Raw genomic sequence first — 17,016 nt, 5'->3', positions numbered from 1 at the left:
TCTATCTATCTATCTCTGTAGCTGTACATAGATATGTCTCTACGTCTAGGTGTGTGCGCGGTCTTATACATGGAAAAGACAGTGTATGATGATAAGGTAGAGGTTCGCCATATACACAAATATATCTCTGTAGAGGGTAGATACACCACAACGACAAGAGGAACATGGACTTCTTATTGAGACGCATCTTGTCAGCAGGAATTTATACATCTACATACAAGCATACATAGATCTTCATCTTTTCACGGTGTCCTGCCTGCATGCATTTCTTCTTCTTTTCTGTTTCTTTTCTCCTTCTCTTCTCGCTCTTTCTTTCTTTTTTAGGTCACGTCAATGCTTGTTCTCCCTTCTCGGAAGATCTCTCCCGATGCGTCTCTCTCTTCTTCTTCTTCTTTCTCTCTTCTTCTATCGACGTCTTTAGATTCTTCTCTCTGTCTTTGGTCTTTGCGTCCTCCACATCATCATACACCAGGGAAGATAGACCAGTCTTCTTCTGCTTCTTTCTCTGTATCAAAGAATTGTCTCGGGAAGAAGGAGAAGGATCAGCATAAGGCTTTCTCTCCCCCTTTACCAGATGACCTTTTATGCCGGGTGTCTATACACCTGCCTATTCTAGCTGCATGCTATGCTCCAGGTTCACGTGAAGTCTTTTTACTCGTTCAAGAAAACTACAAGAAGAGAAAGTCTCAAGCCGAGTCTTCACAGAAGACAGGAAGGAACGAAAGCGTGATCTCCCACCAAAGAAGTGGTAGGGATGATACTCTTTACGGTGTATGTACACTCCAACTAGGAGAACTCTTAAGTCTTGTCACGCAGAGAAATCAAGACGGTTTGGTCTCTTCTCTTCAAGAAAAGACAGATGAAGAAGAAGAGGAAGAAAGCGAAGCTCTTCATAAAACAGCCTTTTCATGTGAGAGAGATGCGTTTGCTCTTCTCCCTAAAGTACTATTTTCTTTCTCAGATCCTCCTAGTGCATGGTCTGTAAGTGTAAGTGGGAGATTCGTAGGCATCGCGTCAGGAAGAAAGATCTTGATTTATTCAAGAGACATGAAAAGGGTTCTTCAATTGAAGCATATAGATCGTCTTGTCCAGGTGTCTATACACCCGAAAGACGAGTTTATCGCTGCAGGCGATAATACAGGTCGTATTGTTCTCTGGTCTTCTTTAGATGATAAATCTCTCTTTTCCTCTTCTTCAGCTGTTTCTTGTCTCCCTACAAGATTGCACCCTCTAGTCTCATCGAAAAGAAGAGAAGGGGAGGCGCAAAAGAAAGAAATAGAGAGCGACGACAACACAGTGAGAGATGCATCGTCAGAGTCGGATAGCTCACCCTCTGCTTCCTCTCGAAAGAAGAATACTCCTGCTGCATGCTCCTCTTCTTCTTCATCCTCTCAATCGAAGAAGAAAGAAAAGAACGAGATTTCTCCTTCTTCTTTCCTTCTCCCGCCTCCTCTTCAATTCTCCCATTCTTCTTCTTTTCTCCATCGTCGCTCTCATACCGGTAAGAAGTCTTTCTCTTCTTCTTCGTCTTCTCTTCCTTCTCCACCTGTAGTTTTACATTGGCATGCGCATGCAGTCACGAGTTTAGCCTTTTCGTCAGACGGCTTGATTCTCTTCTCAGGGGGAGAAGAAGGCGTCCTTGTTCTCTGGTATATCAAGCAAGCCTTTCAAAGGCAATTTCTCCCTCGTCTGGGTTCTCCTATTCTTCACATCTCCTCATCTGCTTCTTCTTTCTATGAAGAAAAGCATTCTCGCCAAGAAGACGAAGGAAATGAAGAAGGTGATGGACGAGATCTCCTAGCTATAAGTTGTACAGATAACTCGATCAAGATCATCGATACAGTTCATCTACACGTTCTTCATTCGATACAAGGACTTGACATCCCGCCGTTACACCTCTTTCTCTCAGGCGTCAACGGCACGTCTATACCATCTCTTTCTTCTTCTTGTTCTACTCTTTCTCCTTCTGCTGCTTTAGGAGGGTTGTCATCTTTTCTTTTAGATAATCTTGCATGTACATCTCCTTTCTTTAAGAAGAAAGAAGAAGATGAGAGATCTTCTTATGAAGGCTCGAGTCTTTTCAAGGAATCTCTTTCTATCTTAGATGGCGAAGAGGAGAAAGAGGAAAGAACAAGAAGAAAACTTCCGATCCCAGGTGGAGACGAAAAAAGGGAAGAAGGGATGAGGAAGAAAGGCTTGAGAGATCTCTGTGCAGCTTGCCGGAGAGGACAAGAGGAAGAAGATGAAGAGAAGAAGAAGAAGAAGAGAAAGATAGATGAGAAAGAAGAAGATGAAGATGAAGACGAAGAGGAGGAGAAGGAGAAGGAGAAGAAGAGAAAGAAGAAGAATAGTAGTAAGAGAGGTATGTTGACCTTGGATGGCATGTCTTCTTCTTCTTTGATAGGAGAAGATCATCGATGCTGTAAGTCGTGTGGGAGAAGCCTTCCCAGGAACGAAGAAGAGGAAGAGTCTCTACGGCTGAAGATGCTATCAAATCAAGAGAATGAAGACCTCTTTTTCTCTTCCTTGCTCTTACAACATGAACGAAGTTCTTTCTTTTCATCTAGAAGAGAAGAGCGAGGCGTTTTTCTCTCACCTCTGACACCTCTTCTCTCTCCTCCATATGCACTCCAGATTGCTTCTGATCGACAGATTCCTATTCCTTCGTTTCTTTTGAAACCTTCTTCATCTTCTTTCTCTTCTTCTTCTCCTTATCGCTCTTTCCAAGCTTCTTTCAAGCAAGATCTTTTACTAGTGAGCTCTCATGGAACAAGATTGCAGATCTACGACCAAGGCAATGATAGACATATCCTACATCTACCTGTAAGACCCCAGTGTATGTACACCTCAAGAATCGATGAAGACTTTGGAAATCGATGGACGTTAACGCATGCATCAGCAGATTGTCTATGCTCGAGTCTAGCAGTCATTGAAGTGAGAGAAAACCTACACGGGAAAGGAGAGGAACGACTCCTTCAAGAGGAGAAGGAGAGATATCGATGTCTCCTATCTTCTTTGCGAGAGAAGATGATGATCCAGGGCCGCAGAAGAAGAGATAGAAGAAAGGAAGAGAAGGAGAAAGCGAACGAGAAGAAGAGGAGAACACAGCAGGAGAGTAGCTGTCGAGTAGAAGAAGAAGAAGAAGAGAAAGATGAAAAGAAGAAGAGAATGAAGAGAGGAAAGAAAGAAGATCTATCACATAGATGTGATGCTGCAGTGAAAAGCAAGAATTCTTTTTCTGAAGAAGAAAGGGAGAAAGAAGGAAAGGAGAAGACCGTATGTAGGAATACAAGTAGCAATGAAGAAAGAGAAGAAGAGGAAGATACCTCTGAAGAAGCGAGCGAAAGGGATAACTCTCCTGACTTTACTGCTGATGAAGAAGAAGAAGAAGAAATGAGAGAATGGGGTGTCGGAGAGATGAAGAGGATTGAAGACCGCCCTATAGTGAATGAAGGAAGAACGTATTGTATCACCTTCTGGGTCTACGAAGAAGAGGATGAAGAAGCAGAAGGAGAGAACGAGTTTGAGAAGAGAAAGAAGATAAACAAAATCTCAACGGACTTCAGAAACGAAAGAAAGAGTGGACGCTTTGTCGTGAAAACGAGAATAGAAGACTTCCATTTGAATGACATAACGGCCCTTCAACCTCATACAGTGGTAAGAAAAGACAGGCAAGACGGCTAGTCGTTCTTCAGGTGTATGTACACCTGGACCATGGATCGAGTTAGTGTATAGATATGAGATTGGCTGTGTAAAGTCTAACTGCCCGAGATTCGTCTCCTTCGTTCTTTAAGAGATAGTGCATCTCTACAGAAAAGTTCTAATGTAGAAAGTTCATGAATGAAGACGTCTTTCTTCTCGCTGTTTTCTCTCTGTGTGTATCTAGATCTATGATGGATTAAGTGAACGCAAACTAGAGCGAATGCAAATTGAAAGTTCTTCTCTTCTTCTTCATATCAGTCTTCTTCTTCTCGCTAACTCGCAGCCTCGCCAGCAGTCTACGTATGTCCCTATCTTCAATCTGTCTATCTGTCTAACTTTAGTCTGTCTATCTCCTCATCGTTAATCTATCTACCTCTCTTCAATCTGTGTATGTATCTATCTTCTTCAGTGTTTCTTCTTCTGCTTCTTCTTTTCTTTTCACATTTACGTTTCGGAGCTCTTCATTTTTTCTTCGTCCTTCTCTCTTTCACATGCATTCTTTCGTGTTATGCTGTATGGATGTATCTACGATATACTCATCTATTCGAGTGTACGTACACCCTCCTATTCCTTCATCTGTCAAAGTGTCTTCTAGATATCTTCGTCTCCCTCTTTTCGGTATCTACCCTCAATACATCCGTTATCTATGGCGGTATCACCTATGCTGTATCTTCTTCTTCTTTTCTTTTTCTTGCCGTTCTATCTATCACACTCAAACACGGCGAATGCTTTTCTTCTCGGTTTATCGATCTCCGCCTTCTCTTTCTTCTAACGATCGTCTTTTCTTCCCACCTTCTTTATGAAAGAAGATCTTTTTACCTATTTCTCTATCTACCTATCTATCTTTATTCTAGAGCAGTAGTCTCTTGAAGCTCTCCTTCGGGTTCACCTCTCTTCTTCTTCTTCTTCTCTTGCTGCGGGGTGTCGAAGGACCATACAACACACAGAGAGAGAGAAAAGAGATAGATAGGAGAGGTGAGAAGGAATGAGGAAGGAATGACTGGAGAAAGCAAGGGAGAAAAGAATAAAAGAAAACACAAGAGAAGAAAAGAGATTTCAGACATTCTCTCTCTCTCTTTCTGTATATACATGTGTTTCTCTGTCTCCATCTATCTATATGGATGTATGTAGGTTTCTATCTGTTTCTTTCGTCTTTCTCTTTCTTTTCTTTCCAGGAGCCTCGATTTTTCTTTACTTTGTCGATGGATACATACTTCAAAGCTTGGAGAGAAGTTCGGGCGCCTTCTTCATCTTCATCTTCTTCTTTCTTTAGTTGTATTTTGGAAGGTTCCTATCGAGGTCTTCCACCTGTGTCTTGCGCCTTATCTTCGGACGCCTCTCTTCTTGCCATCGCTCATGGGTCTCGCACGATTACTCTCTGGTCGCCTTCTTCTTTTGCTCTTCTTCAATCTCCCCTTGTTCTTCCTCCGTCTTCGACTCTTCATTCTCTTGCTCGATTCTATGCAGATACGAAGCGTCGGGACGAGAGTGAAGAAGAAGAAGAAAAAGTAGAGAAAGAAAAGATGGAGAAGAGAGGAGAGGGCGGAAGATATCTAGAGAAGGCCCGAGAGGAATGTCGACATATAGGATTGCTTGAATCGCCGTATGGTTTGTATCTCGTTGCGGCGACTACGTCATGTATTGTTCTCTATGATCTTCTCTCTCTATCCATATGCTGGGTCAGGCACTTCTTCGCAGGTAGGATGTATGGAGATCAAATATGAAGGTGTGTCTAGGAATATAGATGAAGATAGGATGTGTATGCATAGAAATGCATGGATGGATATCCACAACTATAGATGTATGTATGAATATGGATAAATGGATATGTATGTGTATCTATTGGCCTGCATATCTCTATATATGTCTGTGTATACACACATATGTAGGTGTGTTTTGGGGGACATATTCGAAGCAATGGGTCTATGTATGCACCCTGTATCCTCCGCATACATATTCACACATGCATACCTCTATGTATATCCATCCATAATCCTACAGCGTACATTTTCGTAGCTATTCATCCTTGCGTATATCCTCCGTTTCGTTCATTCTGTTTCTTCTCCTTCTTTTTTCGTGTATGTGTCTCCTTTCGTCAGATGAGTTCGATTGCAGAGGAAGCGTTATGATAGACATTCTCCTCGCAGGTCCTCCAGGCCATTCGAACTTTGCGGTCGTCTTAGCGAAAACGAAGAGCTCGCATGCTCACTCAGCTAAGACAGAGAAGAGAGACACCGAGAAAAAGGGAAGTCCCACGCATGCAAGCAAACGCACTCTTCAAGATGCCCTCTCTTCTTCCACTACTGCTGCCTCATCGGATACTGGTATAGCTGTATATCAAGAGGTTTGGGTGTTCTGTCTCTCTAGTCGTGATCCTTCTTCTTCATCTTCTTGGGTCTCTGAGAAAGCAAAGAAGACGAAGAAGAAGGACGAGAAAGAAGAGGAAGATACCTTGCTGTTACTTCCGCCTATGGGTAGGACATCCATTTCATCCGATGGCGATCGCGGTTGTCGTACACAGTTACTCGGGGTGTACGTACACCCGGTGTGGAGTCGTGAGATCTTAGCATCGAAGACTATAGAAAAAACGATCATTGCCGCGTGTTTCTCTCCTCCTTCTTCTACTGTAGAGGAGAATCTTTTCGCAACAGCTCATCTTGAACAAAATAAAGATCTCTTCTTGTCTTCTTCAGTGACATCTTGGCCTATCTTACATATCTTCACAGCAGATTTCCAGATCGAATCGACACACATCCCTCCCTTCCCGATAGGTGTTCGTCTCTTCGCGTCTTCATCATCTACGACGGATGTCTTATCTTCTTCTTTATCTCTTAAAGCAAACGAAAGAATGGTCTTAGATGCAGGAAACAAGAAGAAGAAGAAAGATCGAAACAAGGAAGAAGAGGAAGACGAAAAAGAAGAAGAAGAGACCTCTGAGGGGGGGGTTACAACTACGTCTCTTCGTAAGTTACAGCAGTACATGCAAATTGAAAAAGTAAAACAGAGGATGAAGAAAGAAGAAAAACGACGTGGAGGTGTCGGTCATGAAGAAAACGAAGAAGAGAAGACTAAGGTAAGTTTGAAGAGAAAAAGAAGGAAAAATAAGAAAGAGAAAAGAAAGGAAAGAAAAAGAGAGAGGTTGATACCAGTCTCCTTTTCTCTACGATAGATAGATTAAAGATAGATCAAAGATGGATAGATAGATAGATTCATTCGATTTGTTACCTGTGAATCGCTGTATTTTTGACTTTTGTTTTTTCTCCTGTATTCCCCTTTCTGTCTTTGTCTTTGTTTTGTGCAGACGTCATGTGTTGCTTCATCGTCCTCTTCCTCTCTCGCAGCCCTATTCTGTAAGTCGCGTTCTTCTCAACATGCAGCCTCACAAGAGACGAAGACGAAGGCTTCTCTTTTATCCTCTAACTCCTCTCACACAGTTACCCCGCAACTTCTCCTGAAGAGAATAATGGGTCAGTGGTCCAAAGAGGGAGACGAAGAAGAAGAAAGAGAGAAGTATAACGAGAGTTATGGGAGTGAAGAAGGAAAGAAACTCGGACTTCTAGGCGATGCAGCTGTTCTGCATGCAGAAGAGAAGGAGGAAGAGAAAAGAAAGAAGAAGAAGGACAAGCAGAAGAAGCGAGACCGACATGCTCAGGCTCTCTCAGAGGATGAGGAGAATGGTAAGAGAAGAACCCGAAGAGTAGGAGAACGAAAGAAGAGGAAGAAGAAGGCGTGGTGTTTCTCTGCTTTAGGAAGATCTGCGAAATGTGTTTAGATAGTCTTCACATGGTAGAATGCTCTATCTATGATCTGCTTATATTCGGATATGCTGGTTGGTCCCCCCATAATGAGAAAGGGAAGGAGATGCAAAAAGACAATCTGTAATCTTTTCAGTCAAAGTGTATTCCTTCGTAGATAACTCAAGGAAAGAAAGAAGGAAGAAAGATAGGTGGATACATTCTTCATATATTATGAATCGATTTGTGTACAGGTATGCGTATATGTCTCTATAGATGTATGTCGATGTATATGTCTAGTGTGTAGACCCGGATGTGTGTACATAGATACTACACTTCCTGATACGTATACAGATTTGTATAGGACATAGACTTGGATTAAGTCCTTATCATAAGATTTGAAAGAGAAAGAAAGAAAGACGTCTGTTCTTTCTGCTTGTCACTGTGTCTTTACCTACAGATATCCAGCAGCTACGAGAAGAAAAAGAGGAGGAAGAAGATTTCGATCGTGTCCATAGTGAAGAAAAACGAAGGAAGAGAAAGATCAAAAGAGCGTCTGAATCTCTTCTTGCATCGCTCACAGCGTTCTCAGATGATGAGGAAAACAAAGAAAAAGAAGAAGATTGAGTTGGGTTGTACAAGTTGCAGTGTATATACACCTCATCAAAATCGAAGAGAAAGAAAACTTTCGTTTCTCATGTCACTCATGCTGGAAGTTCTTTTTGTTTCCTTCTTTCGCTCTTGTCTCTCTTATTCTTCTTCTCGTGCTCGTCTTTTCTTTCGATCTCTTGATGCTGAGGCCTCTTGCTTTCTTCTATCCTGGATTTTTCTATCGCCTTCTCATTTCGTTCTATTGACGGATAGATCGATTCATCGGGTGTACGTACAGTACAGCCATCTAGTATATGAATAGGCAGCGATACCGAAGCGGCTTTTGTTTTCGCTTCATCCTTTCATAACGAGATCGGATCTAGAGATCTAGAGATGGAAGTTGCGTGTGTTTGGAGTGTACCTGTAAGGCATGGATTTGTTTGCTCAAATATATAGATAGATATTTCTGTCCGTTTTTTGTTTCTCTTCTTATTCGTCGTTAAGTCTCCGTTGTCTCGTCCTCTCGGGTGTACAGACACCTTAAAACCATCTACGCGAGTTTCTTCTTCGAGTGCTCAGCATCAAGGCGTCGCTCGCTCTTTCCTTTCAACAACTTGATGGGCTCCCACGTACATAGTGAAGAAAGAAAGAGCGTGTATGGAGCTATGTGTCGAGGCAGATTTATGGAGTTCTTCTTCGTCTCCTCGCATGGAGAAAGATAGATAGATAGATATAGACTTTGTTTCGTTCCGTATTGGACGGATTTTTTTCAGCGATGAGATTGATATGCGCAAGAGAGAGAGAGAGAGATGCTTGATTCTCTCCCAGACTGTTTTCGCGAGAGCTGCTTGTTTAAATTTTAAGATAGAAACGACACTTTTTAGTGACGACTGCATGGACAGGTGAGAGCGCGCAATCCTCTCATACGAAACAGAGACAAGAAATGAGAAGAAACGCCTTTCCTGGAGTAACCAACCATCGTCGCTGAGGGTGGTGCGTCCTTCCTCTTGGGGTGTACATACACCTCAGATTCCTACTAGTCCTGCCTATATCAGATCGCGGCGATTCACCAGCAGTTATGAAGACGGTCATTCAGCTTTTCTCCTATTACCTTTTAAGAGAGAGAGGACAGGACACATGACACGACCACATTTCGCATCTTGTTCTCTATGACTAGCTATTCACATCCTCCCCGCTGACCAATAAAGAAATCTTGTTTCCTGTCTACCATCAAGAAATCTTGTTTCCTGTCTACCATCAAGAAATCTTGTTTCCTGTCTACCATCTTACTAGAGATCACAACCCAACGAGCATGGCGGGTGTATTCTCTCTCAGATCGAGACTCTAACCACGACTGCGGTGTGTTAAGCTGAAGCAAGCAGCCCTTTATATCAAGGTCTTTCTTCGTGGTTTCAATCTTGTTCTGAATACTTCGAAAAAGATCTCATAAGGAGCTTTTCGACTTCGTGTCTTTGTTGTCTTTCTCCTTTTCTCCATAAACCAGGTGTCTTCTTGTCTACGGAGATCGGGCTGTCAAAAGTGTGTGTGCGTGCGGGTTCGAACCCACGATTCCTTCTTGACCGCGTATTCATCGTACGACAGGAAGTTGTCTGATCCCTGTCTAGAGGAGACAGGCAGGCTATGAAGAGAAAAGCGTATCCTGTCTTTTCTATGAGTTCTAAAGGAACGGGTAGTGTTGGTAGAAGACAAAGAGAGACATCCATCACGCGCAAAGTTTTCTTCCTCTCTTTGATGTCTCTCTCCTCCATCTTCTTTTCGACGGGCCTGGAGACCCAGAAGAGAGAAGAAACAAGGTCATGGATTCTTGGTTGATTAACCACCGTCGCATTCGTATTCCTGAGACGCTACTTTTTGCTTGATAGATCACGCCGTCGTGCATGCGTACGGGTCGTAGGACGAGTCGAGCTAGGTAGTTGTTTAGAATGAGGAGAGGAGAAAACCGACGCGGCGACCTTCTTGTCATTCCCTACACACTATTAGCTACACACACACACACGGACAGCTACTACTACTACTACTGCGGTGATTGAGCGACAGAAGAAGAGCCTGTTGGCTTGGCTGTTTTGCTGCTCTTTTTTGATGCCCTTTCTGTATGTGGAATCGTTTTCTTTGCATGTCTTTATGAAAAGCAAAGTCAATTAGACACTATGCGGAAGAGAAACGATGAGGGGGGATTCTTCTTTGTAAGCCCTTCTCATGTTGGTATTTGGTTGAAGAAGACGAAGAAGATATGGATCTTCATCTTTCTTCTCTTGGCGTTCATGTCGAGTGTACATACACCTCACACTGGAGCACCCCAGAGAGCAAAAAACGCGGACGTCTTCTACTCTAACAATCGATTCAGTTTTCTTCAACTTTTTCCCTCTATGTTGGTTTCCTCTTTCTTCTACTCTTCCTTTTTTCCCTCTTCTCTTCTACGATCTGCAAAGAATGGTCCACGTCTTCTCTGTCCATCATCTTCTCTCATGCTCTTCTCTCTTCTGCCTGTTCTCCCATCTTCTCCTCACATTCCACTAGGGTCAACAACCCCTTCATCTTTTTTGGTATCTCCTTCTCTTCTTTTGGCGTCTTCTCTCGAGACTTCAGGAGGTGAGAATCTTTCGTCGTCTTCATCCGTCACCGAACCTTCTCGTAGCACCTCAAATTCTTCCTCTTCTGCTTCGCGTCCATCTTCTTCTTCATTCATCCATCATCTTCACTCTTCCCTTTATCTCCTGAAACCTTTCTCGGACAACTTCTCGGGTGCCTTTCAAGGGAGTCAAGGGAGGGCTCGATCTCTCCTTCGTCAGAGCTTCCTTCTTCCTCTGCAGCATTCCGTACCTAGAGTCAACTTCTCCAGCAGTCCTTCTTCTTCTCTTTTAAGGAATCTTCATTCCGACCAGAACCACCACCTCACTCCTTCATCTCTCTCATTCTCTTCTCTCTCTTCTCCTGTTGCTAAGCATCCTCTCTCTAGCTCCGGGAGGGCAGTGACACCAAGATCACCCTCCTCGGCTTCTTTCTCTTTCGCGGCTTCACAGGAAGTTTCCACAAAAGAGAAAGAAAAGGAAGAGGAAGAAGAAAGAGGAGAACAGGAACCTCGAACGCCTCTTGAGAAAGACAAGACTGAAGAAGAAGAAAAAAGAAATCGTGGGGATCTTTCATCCGGGACTTCCGAGGAACAACAAGGCCCCCGAGAAGAAGGCGTGAATGTATCATTTCCTAAGAAACAAAAAGATCTGTCTACAAAACTACTAGATTACTACTAAGACTACTAACTAGATCGAAACCTTCAGACCTCTTTAAGCTCTTCATTATCTTCACACTCTCCTCCTCCTTCTCATACCTTCGTATATGAGAATCGCTCCCCGGCAGCATCTCCTTCTCTTTCTTCTTCCTCTTCATCTAGAAATACTCCAGAGAAAGAGGACTTCGGGCAGGCAAGACCTCTAACTGTAGAAGAAGAGAAGAATACCGAGATTACACAAGACGCAGAGAACTATCAAAAGTCAGGAGTCCAAACAATGGCATGGAGATGCAGTGGAAATTCGAATGAAGATCTCGTTAATCAGCTAAGAAGAGCAGGGGTTATCAGAAGTGACCGAGTCTATGAAGCGATGCGAAGTGTAAGCAAGACACATGAAGATGAAGATGGTACCTTTCTCCTTTCTCTCGTAATGCAACTTCTTCTTCTTCTTTTTCTTTTCTTCATCGTCATTCCAAACACACCTCTAGACATCGCATTTCACTCTATCTCGTGATGTGTCTGTTTTCTCTTCACCCGACACTTTCTGACGGATGGTTTCAGGTGTATGTACACCTCAACCTCTTCTGTATTCAAGTGACGTGTACGTACACCGGATTGTTTCATAGTCAAGTAGGTATTCCCAACAAAGGTGGTCAGTGAGTATATCTTCTTTCAGGTGGTTCCTGTGGAGCATCTTCTTTGACAAATTCTGACAAATTCATCTTGAGCTTTTGAAAAGAAGAAGGGCGTGAGGTGTACATACACCTGAGGCTCTTCTCTCATACATACAGATATCTGTATAGAGTGAGGTCGCTTCACACAGAGCGAGACGATAGATGCTTTCTTGTCTCGGTGATCTTCAATTCTCTTCTCTTCCCTTGTGATGTTTTCTATTCTTCATGCAGGTGGATCGCGGGAACTTCATTAAGGTTTGTCCGTATTATGACTCACCTCAGCCTCTAGGTGTATCTACAGCGACGATCTCTGCGCCTCATATGCATGCGGCAGCTCTCGAAGCTTTGAAAGATCAGCTAATTCCAGGGAACCGTGCTCTAGATGTCGGTAAGACTTCTCTTCTCCCCTCTGTCGTGAATCTGTCTTTACTATGACCTCCTCACCATACAACATAGATCTCTGGGAATGTGTCTACATGTTTAACTCTCTCGGAGTCTTTTTACACGCAGCCAGAGAGATATATGAAGGTGACTGAAAAGGAAAGATGATTGAGAATTCTCTATTTCTGTACCACTAAAGCAAGCAATCGAGTAGATGTCTTACTATCTATATGTATCGATCCATCTATCTATGTATCTTGTCTTCATCCATTGAAACGCGGTAGATCATCTGTCTTTCTTACTATCTATTCGTCTTTTCTTTTCTCTTCTTCCATTTCTCGTCAGGCATAGATGGTCGATGGTCTCTCTGTCTCTCTCTCTTTCTTTCACTTTGAGAGAGTTATAATAGCTGTTCCTCTTCATTATAAAGACAATCGACGTCATCGATTGAGACGATGGAGGGAGAGGGACTTCTTTGCAAATCGATTGATTGATCGGCTGGCCCGTCTCTTTTGTCTTTCTCTTGTATGTGTTTCTCTTTTAGGTTCAGGTTCTGGATATCTTACTGTTTGTATGGGGTATATGGTTGGTGTGAAAGGAGTGCGAAAACAAGAAGAAGAAAAAGAAAAAGAAGGGCAGAAGGAAGGCGTTGCTGTAGGCATCGATTATCTTCCAGGTCTTGTCAAGTATTCTGTGGAGTGAGGATTAAAGACCGAAGAATTTTCCTTTTTAACGACAGTGCTATGGCTCATGTAGTGTTTGTCCTTACAGGTTTAGTCATGTTGTAGTAGGGGCTATCATGTTGTTTCTATACCAAGCGAGAAAAGAAAAGTCGTCATTAGCGATCACTCAGTTCTCGGTTGTACATACACCTGACAGACACAGGCGTATATTCCGGTGATCTCCCTCATCACTCAAGTGCAGCGTAAGACTGAGTAGGTTCCCATGCATATGCATGTATAGATAGCTATTGATATGCAGATGTTGTCGATTTTCCAAGGTGAGGGAGGAGGCATAAGTGGAAGGCAATACATATAAACGTAGTTGCTATACTTCACTTTCCTCATGAGTATATGTACAGATGTATGTATTTTCTTCACATACACCAATACTTCTGCTCTTATCTTTCTGTAGTCTTTGATAGCATGGCTTTTCTCCTCCATGAAATGATCTTGATGAATGAGTACCTCGCCACAAGAAGACAAGGATGTCAATGTAACACACTTTCCTCTTTCGTCTTATTGTCTTGTTTCTATATCACCCTTATAAGACGCCATTCACTTTTCAGGTCTTTTCTTTCTTTCTCTCTCTCTCTCTCTTTATGTCTTTCCTCTTTTTCTTTCATTCATTCTTCTTCCGCCCTTTCTCTCTTTGTCTTGCAGTAAAGTGAGTGCAGCCTATCCAGGTTTGCTGAAGAATCCCAACTTTGAGCTGTTAGTTGGAGATGGATGGAAAGGCGTGCCTGAGAAAGCTCCATACGATGCTATTCATGTTGGGGCAGCTGCGACAAGTATCCCGAAAGCTTTAATAGATCAACTAGCGAAGGGTGGGAAGATGGTGATTCCTGTAGAGACGACCATCGATGGACGTATCTTAGTAGAAGGAGAAGAAGATACTGAAGGAGGTGGGAGAAGACAGTCACATGGTTTCTTAGGTGCCATGTTTGGAAGTTATGGAGGTGGTCAGACCTTTGTATCTGTTACGAAAGATCACGAAGGCAAAATTCACATCAAAAAGCTTATGGGTGTAGTGTATGTACCCCTAGTGAGACATCCGGAGAGCCAAAAGAAGGAGTGAGGGAGTCGGTAGGAGACAGACAGACAGACATGAGGAAAACACAACGAGAAAGAAAGAGCTGTTTGAATGAGAAAGAGAGAGAGAGTATCTAGTGATGGATGGAGAAAGATGAACAAGATAAGATAGAATGAAGAGATGTAGGCAGGCAATGAGATGGAAGAGAGAAAGTTTGTAGAAAGGAGCACCTTGGCTTGCTCTGTGTATATCATTCTCTTTCAAGTGTTTAGCAAGGCTATCATAAGGGAGGAGCTTCGAATAGAGAGGAAATGAATATCTCGAAAGAATAACATAAGAAATCTTTGGAGCCAAAATAGGATGGGTGTTCATAAGACAACGCCTGACACGGCGCGAGTTACGGAAGGGTTTGCGAAACAAGCTTCGAGATTTCCTTTTTGATCGACTTTTCAGTCTGGTTTCTTTCTGAAAGGAGGGAGGACTGAAGATCGATTTTCTTGACATAATGACGTCATAAAGTTCAATCAAAGTGGATGAAGTCTTTAGAAGAGCCCTGATATGTACATAGGCGGTGGAGATGTTTCTCGGCTCTGACTGGAAAAGAAAGCGAAAGCCAAAGTGGTAAAGCAAAGGCTCACCTCCCTCCCCTTCTGGTGTTTCATGATGAATTTTGACTAAGAAGAAGTGTTCAATTCCATAGGTAATCTATGATGGTGTAGTAGGCCTTTTTCTTTCAAACAGAAACGAAGTCGTGTCTGCTGAACGGGAGTGTTACTATGAAGACATGGGTGGGATCGGTCAGTGGGGCGCAGAATAGCAAGTTGGAGTATGCAAGCTTGTCGACTCCTTCTTCTTCGTGTACAGTTGAAGCTAAGAGAAAGGTGAAAGAAGCTGCTTCTGTGTCTTACGTACTCGACTGGATATGTCTGTTAGACATATCGTTGAGAAGGGAAAGAACCCTCTGATAGAGGGTGTGCAGCTGGAGTAAGGACGCCGGCATTTATGTGGAGCTAATCTGAAGTTTGATCGTGCCCAAACTCTAGCTGAGTCATCGATCAGTTTAAGGTAGAAACAGAAAGACACTCTTGGTGATATGATGGACCGGTGTGATCGTGTAGTCGGCTCACGTGGACTGATAGGGTTCTCTCTTTTCATGCATGGAGTGCGAAATGAGAAGGTCAACCAAGAGGGAGTGCTAGACGGGGATGATGGGTAGAAGACAGGTCGATCTCCCGGGTCCTTTGTATGTTGTTGGCGGTATAGTGAGTTATCTCTTGTTAAAGGAGTCTCGTGATGTTTGTGCTTTTTTGGAATGTACTGAGGCACCTCCAACCGAACCGAAGAGAAACAGGTGAGAGACTGATTGATGGACGGGGGAAGAAGTAGGCTGGTGGATAGAGGGGTCGGATTTTCATACCACGTAAGTATAGCTCTCAGGGTGTTTTTGTGGTGCGAGAAAGAGGAACGTTTATCGGTTCTTAAACAGCCGGAGGTCAGGTCGCGCACGGTCCTTCACAGCACACGTACGACAGCTATAAAGAATCTGCGACGTGAAGCCGTAGAAAAAAACTCTTGTGAAAAAAAGAAAGAAACGAGAAAGAAGTCATAGACTCTGGCAGGAAGTTCGTGGTCAATTTCTGCGGGGTGGAGGTGGCACAGATTCCGACGTGGAGATCAGGATTTTTGGTTGAGCTATTCAAGCCGGGCTGACGGTGTACATCCGCCGGGGGAAAGTCGCGTGAGAGCCTAAGTAGATTGCGCCATTTTTTCTTCCCCTTCGTTCCACTAGTGAGAAAAAGGAGTTTACTTTGTTAGCAGACGTGTCTGTCAATGGCGGATGCGTTCTTTGAGTTTCGGCCCCGCTACTGACTCAAGAGCTGTCGAACTGGACAGCCTTCGTTCGTAAAAGCGGGAGAGAGATTGTAGATTCGCGAGTTCCTTTAAAAAATTATCTCAGCTTACACGCATTAGAAAGAGATCGGGAGTTTACTTTCAGTGTTGAATCTTGAATGACAAGTGGGATGTGAATCTGTTCACACAGCGCGAGGTAAGCAACGTTCGATTGAAGAGTCATCTCAAACAGAGCGGATCACTGGCATTGTATCTTCCTTCAATCCTGGCTGGACGCTGTCGTTCCTATAATGGAAGATCTAGGTGTCTTGAAGATGGCTCAGGCGCTTCATCGCATCTTACGCGTGTTGCAAGACTCGGGTTTGTGCAATCTTTCATGTTGGCTGCTATTGGCTAGTGAGAAGGCGAGGAGAATTCAGGAGAGTAAGCAAGGAATTCCTGATTGTCAGCACTTGACTTCGCTTTGGCAAGCAGCTGAAGGATGGCTGTACCTGATGTATGCACTAGTTCAAAGGAGACAAGTCAATTGTCTATCTGCTGTTGTGGCTGCGTGCTGGCACGCAGTTTGATTCTTGAGAACCTCGAGTCTATTATGTGCAATGCAGCGCATCCGGCGCTGTCTGGGTTTCTTTTTGTATATGTCCCTTCGTACGCCGTATATCAGCCAGGGAACAGGCACCTTGGAAGGGAAGCTCGTCTAACCCACTGCTGCTGAAAATTGGAGAGATTTACGCCACACTGACACGGAGGCACGGCTTAGGTTACGCCTCGTGAGTCTCGAAAGCCAGTTGCTTACGGGGAACGACCAAACTTAATGAGAAGAAGCTATCAGCGAGGACGTGCACTAGCTGGAGACTGACAAGAAGGATGGGAAAACAACTCCGAGAGGGGAAGTCAGAAGGTTATCACCCCGTGGAAGCTTAAGTTCTACAGAGCCACGAAGGAATGAAATACCCGTTCAAAGCTCGGCCATCTCGTGCCTGACTGAAATTAGGGATGACTGCTTTACCGGACCAAATTTTCTTTTACAGAGAGCTAAAAGATGGTAGATCTTACATCGGGAGCTAGCTGATTGAAGGTCCTT

The 17,016-nt window shown here is 43.5% G+C and overlaps 2 protein-coding genes across 2 annotated transcripts in view; both read left to right on the top strand.

The window, feature by feature from the left end:
• Positions 1 to 8,584, top strand: part of CSUI_004172 (wd g-beta repeat-containing protein) — an 11,272-nt gene extending 2,688 nt beyond the window's left edge. The window contains exons 2-6 of the mRNA XM_068064365.1: positions 325 to 3,657; positions 4,878 to 5,400; positions 5,802 to 6,775; positions 7,004 to 7,379; positions 7,897 to 8,584. Of these exons, the coding sequence (XP_067923663.1) occupies positions 325 to 3,657; positions 4,878 to 5,400; positions 5,802 to 6,775; positions 7,004 to 7,379; positions 7,897 to 8,063 (5,373 nt within the window). The 3' untranslated portion in view covers positions 8,064 to 8,584. The remainder of the gene's footprint in view (positions 1 to 324; positions 3,658 to 4,877; positions 5,401 to 5,801; positions 6,776 to 7,003; positions 7,380 to 7,896) is intronic.
• Positions 8,585 to 9,909: 1,325 nt separating this feature from the next.
• CSUI_004171 (uncharacterized protein) lies at positions 9,910 to 15,736 on the top strand. Its single transcript, XM_068064364.1, has 4 exons — positions 9,910 to 11,653; positions 12,180 to 12,336; positions 12,874 to 13,027; positions 13,712 to 15,736. The coding sequence occupies exon 1, from the start codon at positions 10,196 to 10,198 to the stop codon at positions 11,294 to 11,296; it is 1,101 nt and encodes a 366-aa protein (XP_067923662.1). The 5' UTR covers positions 9,910 to 10,195; the 3' UTR covers positions 11,297 to 11,653; positions 12,180 to 12,336; positions 12,874 to 13,027; positions 13,712 to 15,736.
• The last annotated feature ends 1,280 nt before the right edge of the window (positions 15,737 to 17,016 follow it).

The sequence above is a fragment of the Cystoisospora suis genome (assembly GCF_002600585.1).
Source record: "Cystoisospora suis strain Wien I chromosome Unknown contig_1915, whole genome shotgun sequence".
NCBI lineage: Eukaryota > Apicomplexa > Conoidasida > Eucoccidiorida > Sarcocystidae > Cystoisospora > Cystoisospora suis.
The sequence above is the reverse complement of the archived record's forward strand: the minus strand, read 5'-3'. Positions and strand labels throughout refer to the sequence as shown.

Coding starts and splice junctions, on each gene's coding strand:
- CSUI_004171 (XM_068064364.1), top strand. CDS start 10,196: ATGCGGAAGAGAAACGATGAGGGGGGATTCTTCTTTGTAAGCCCTTCT.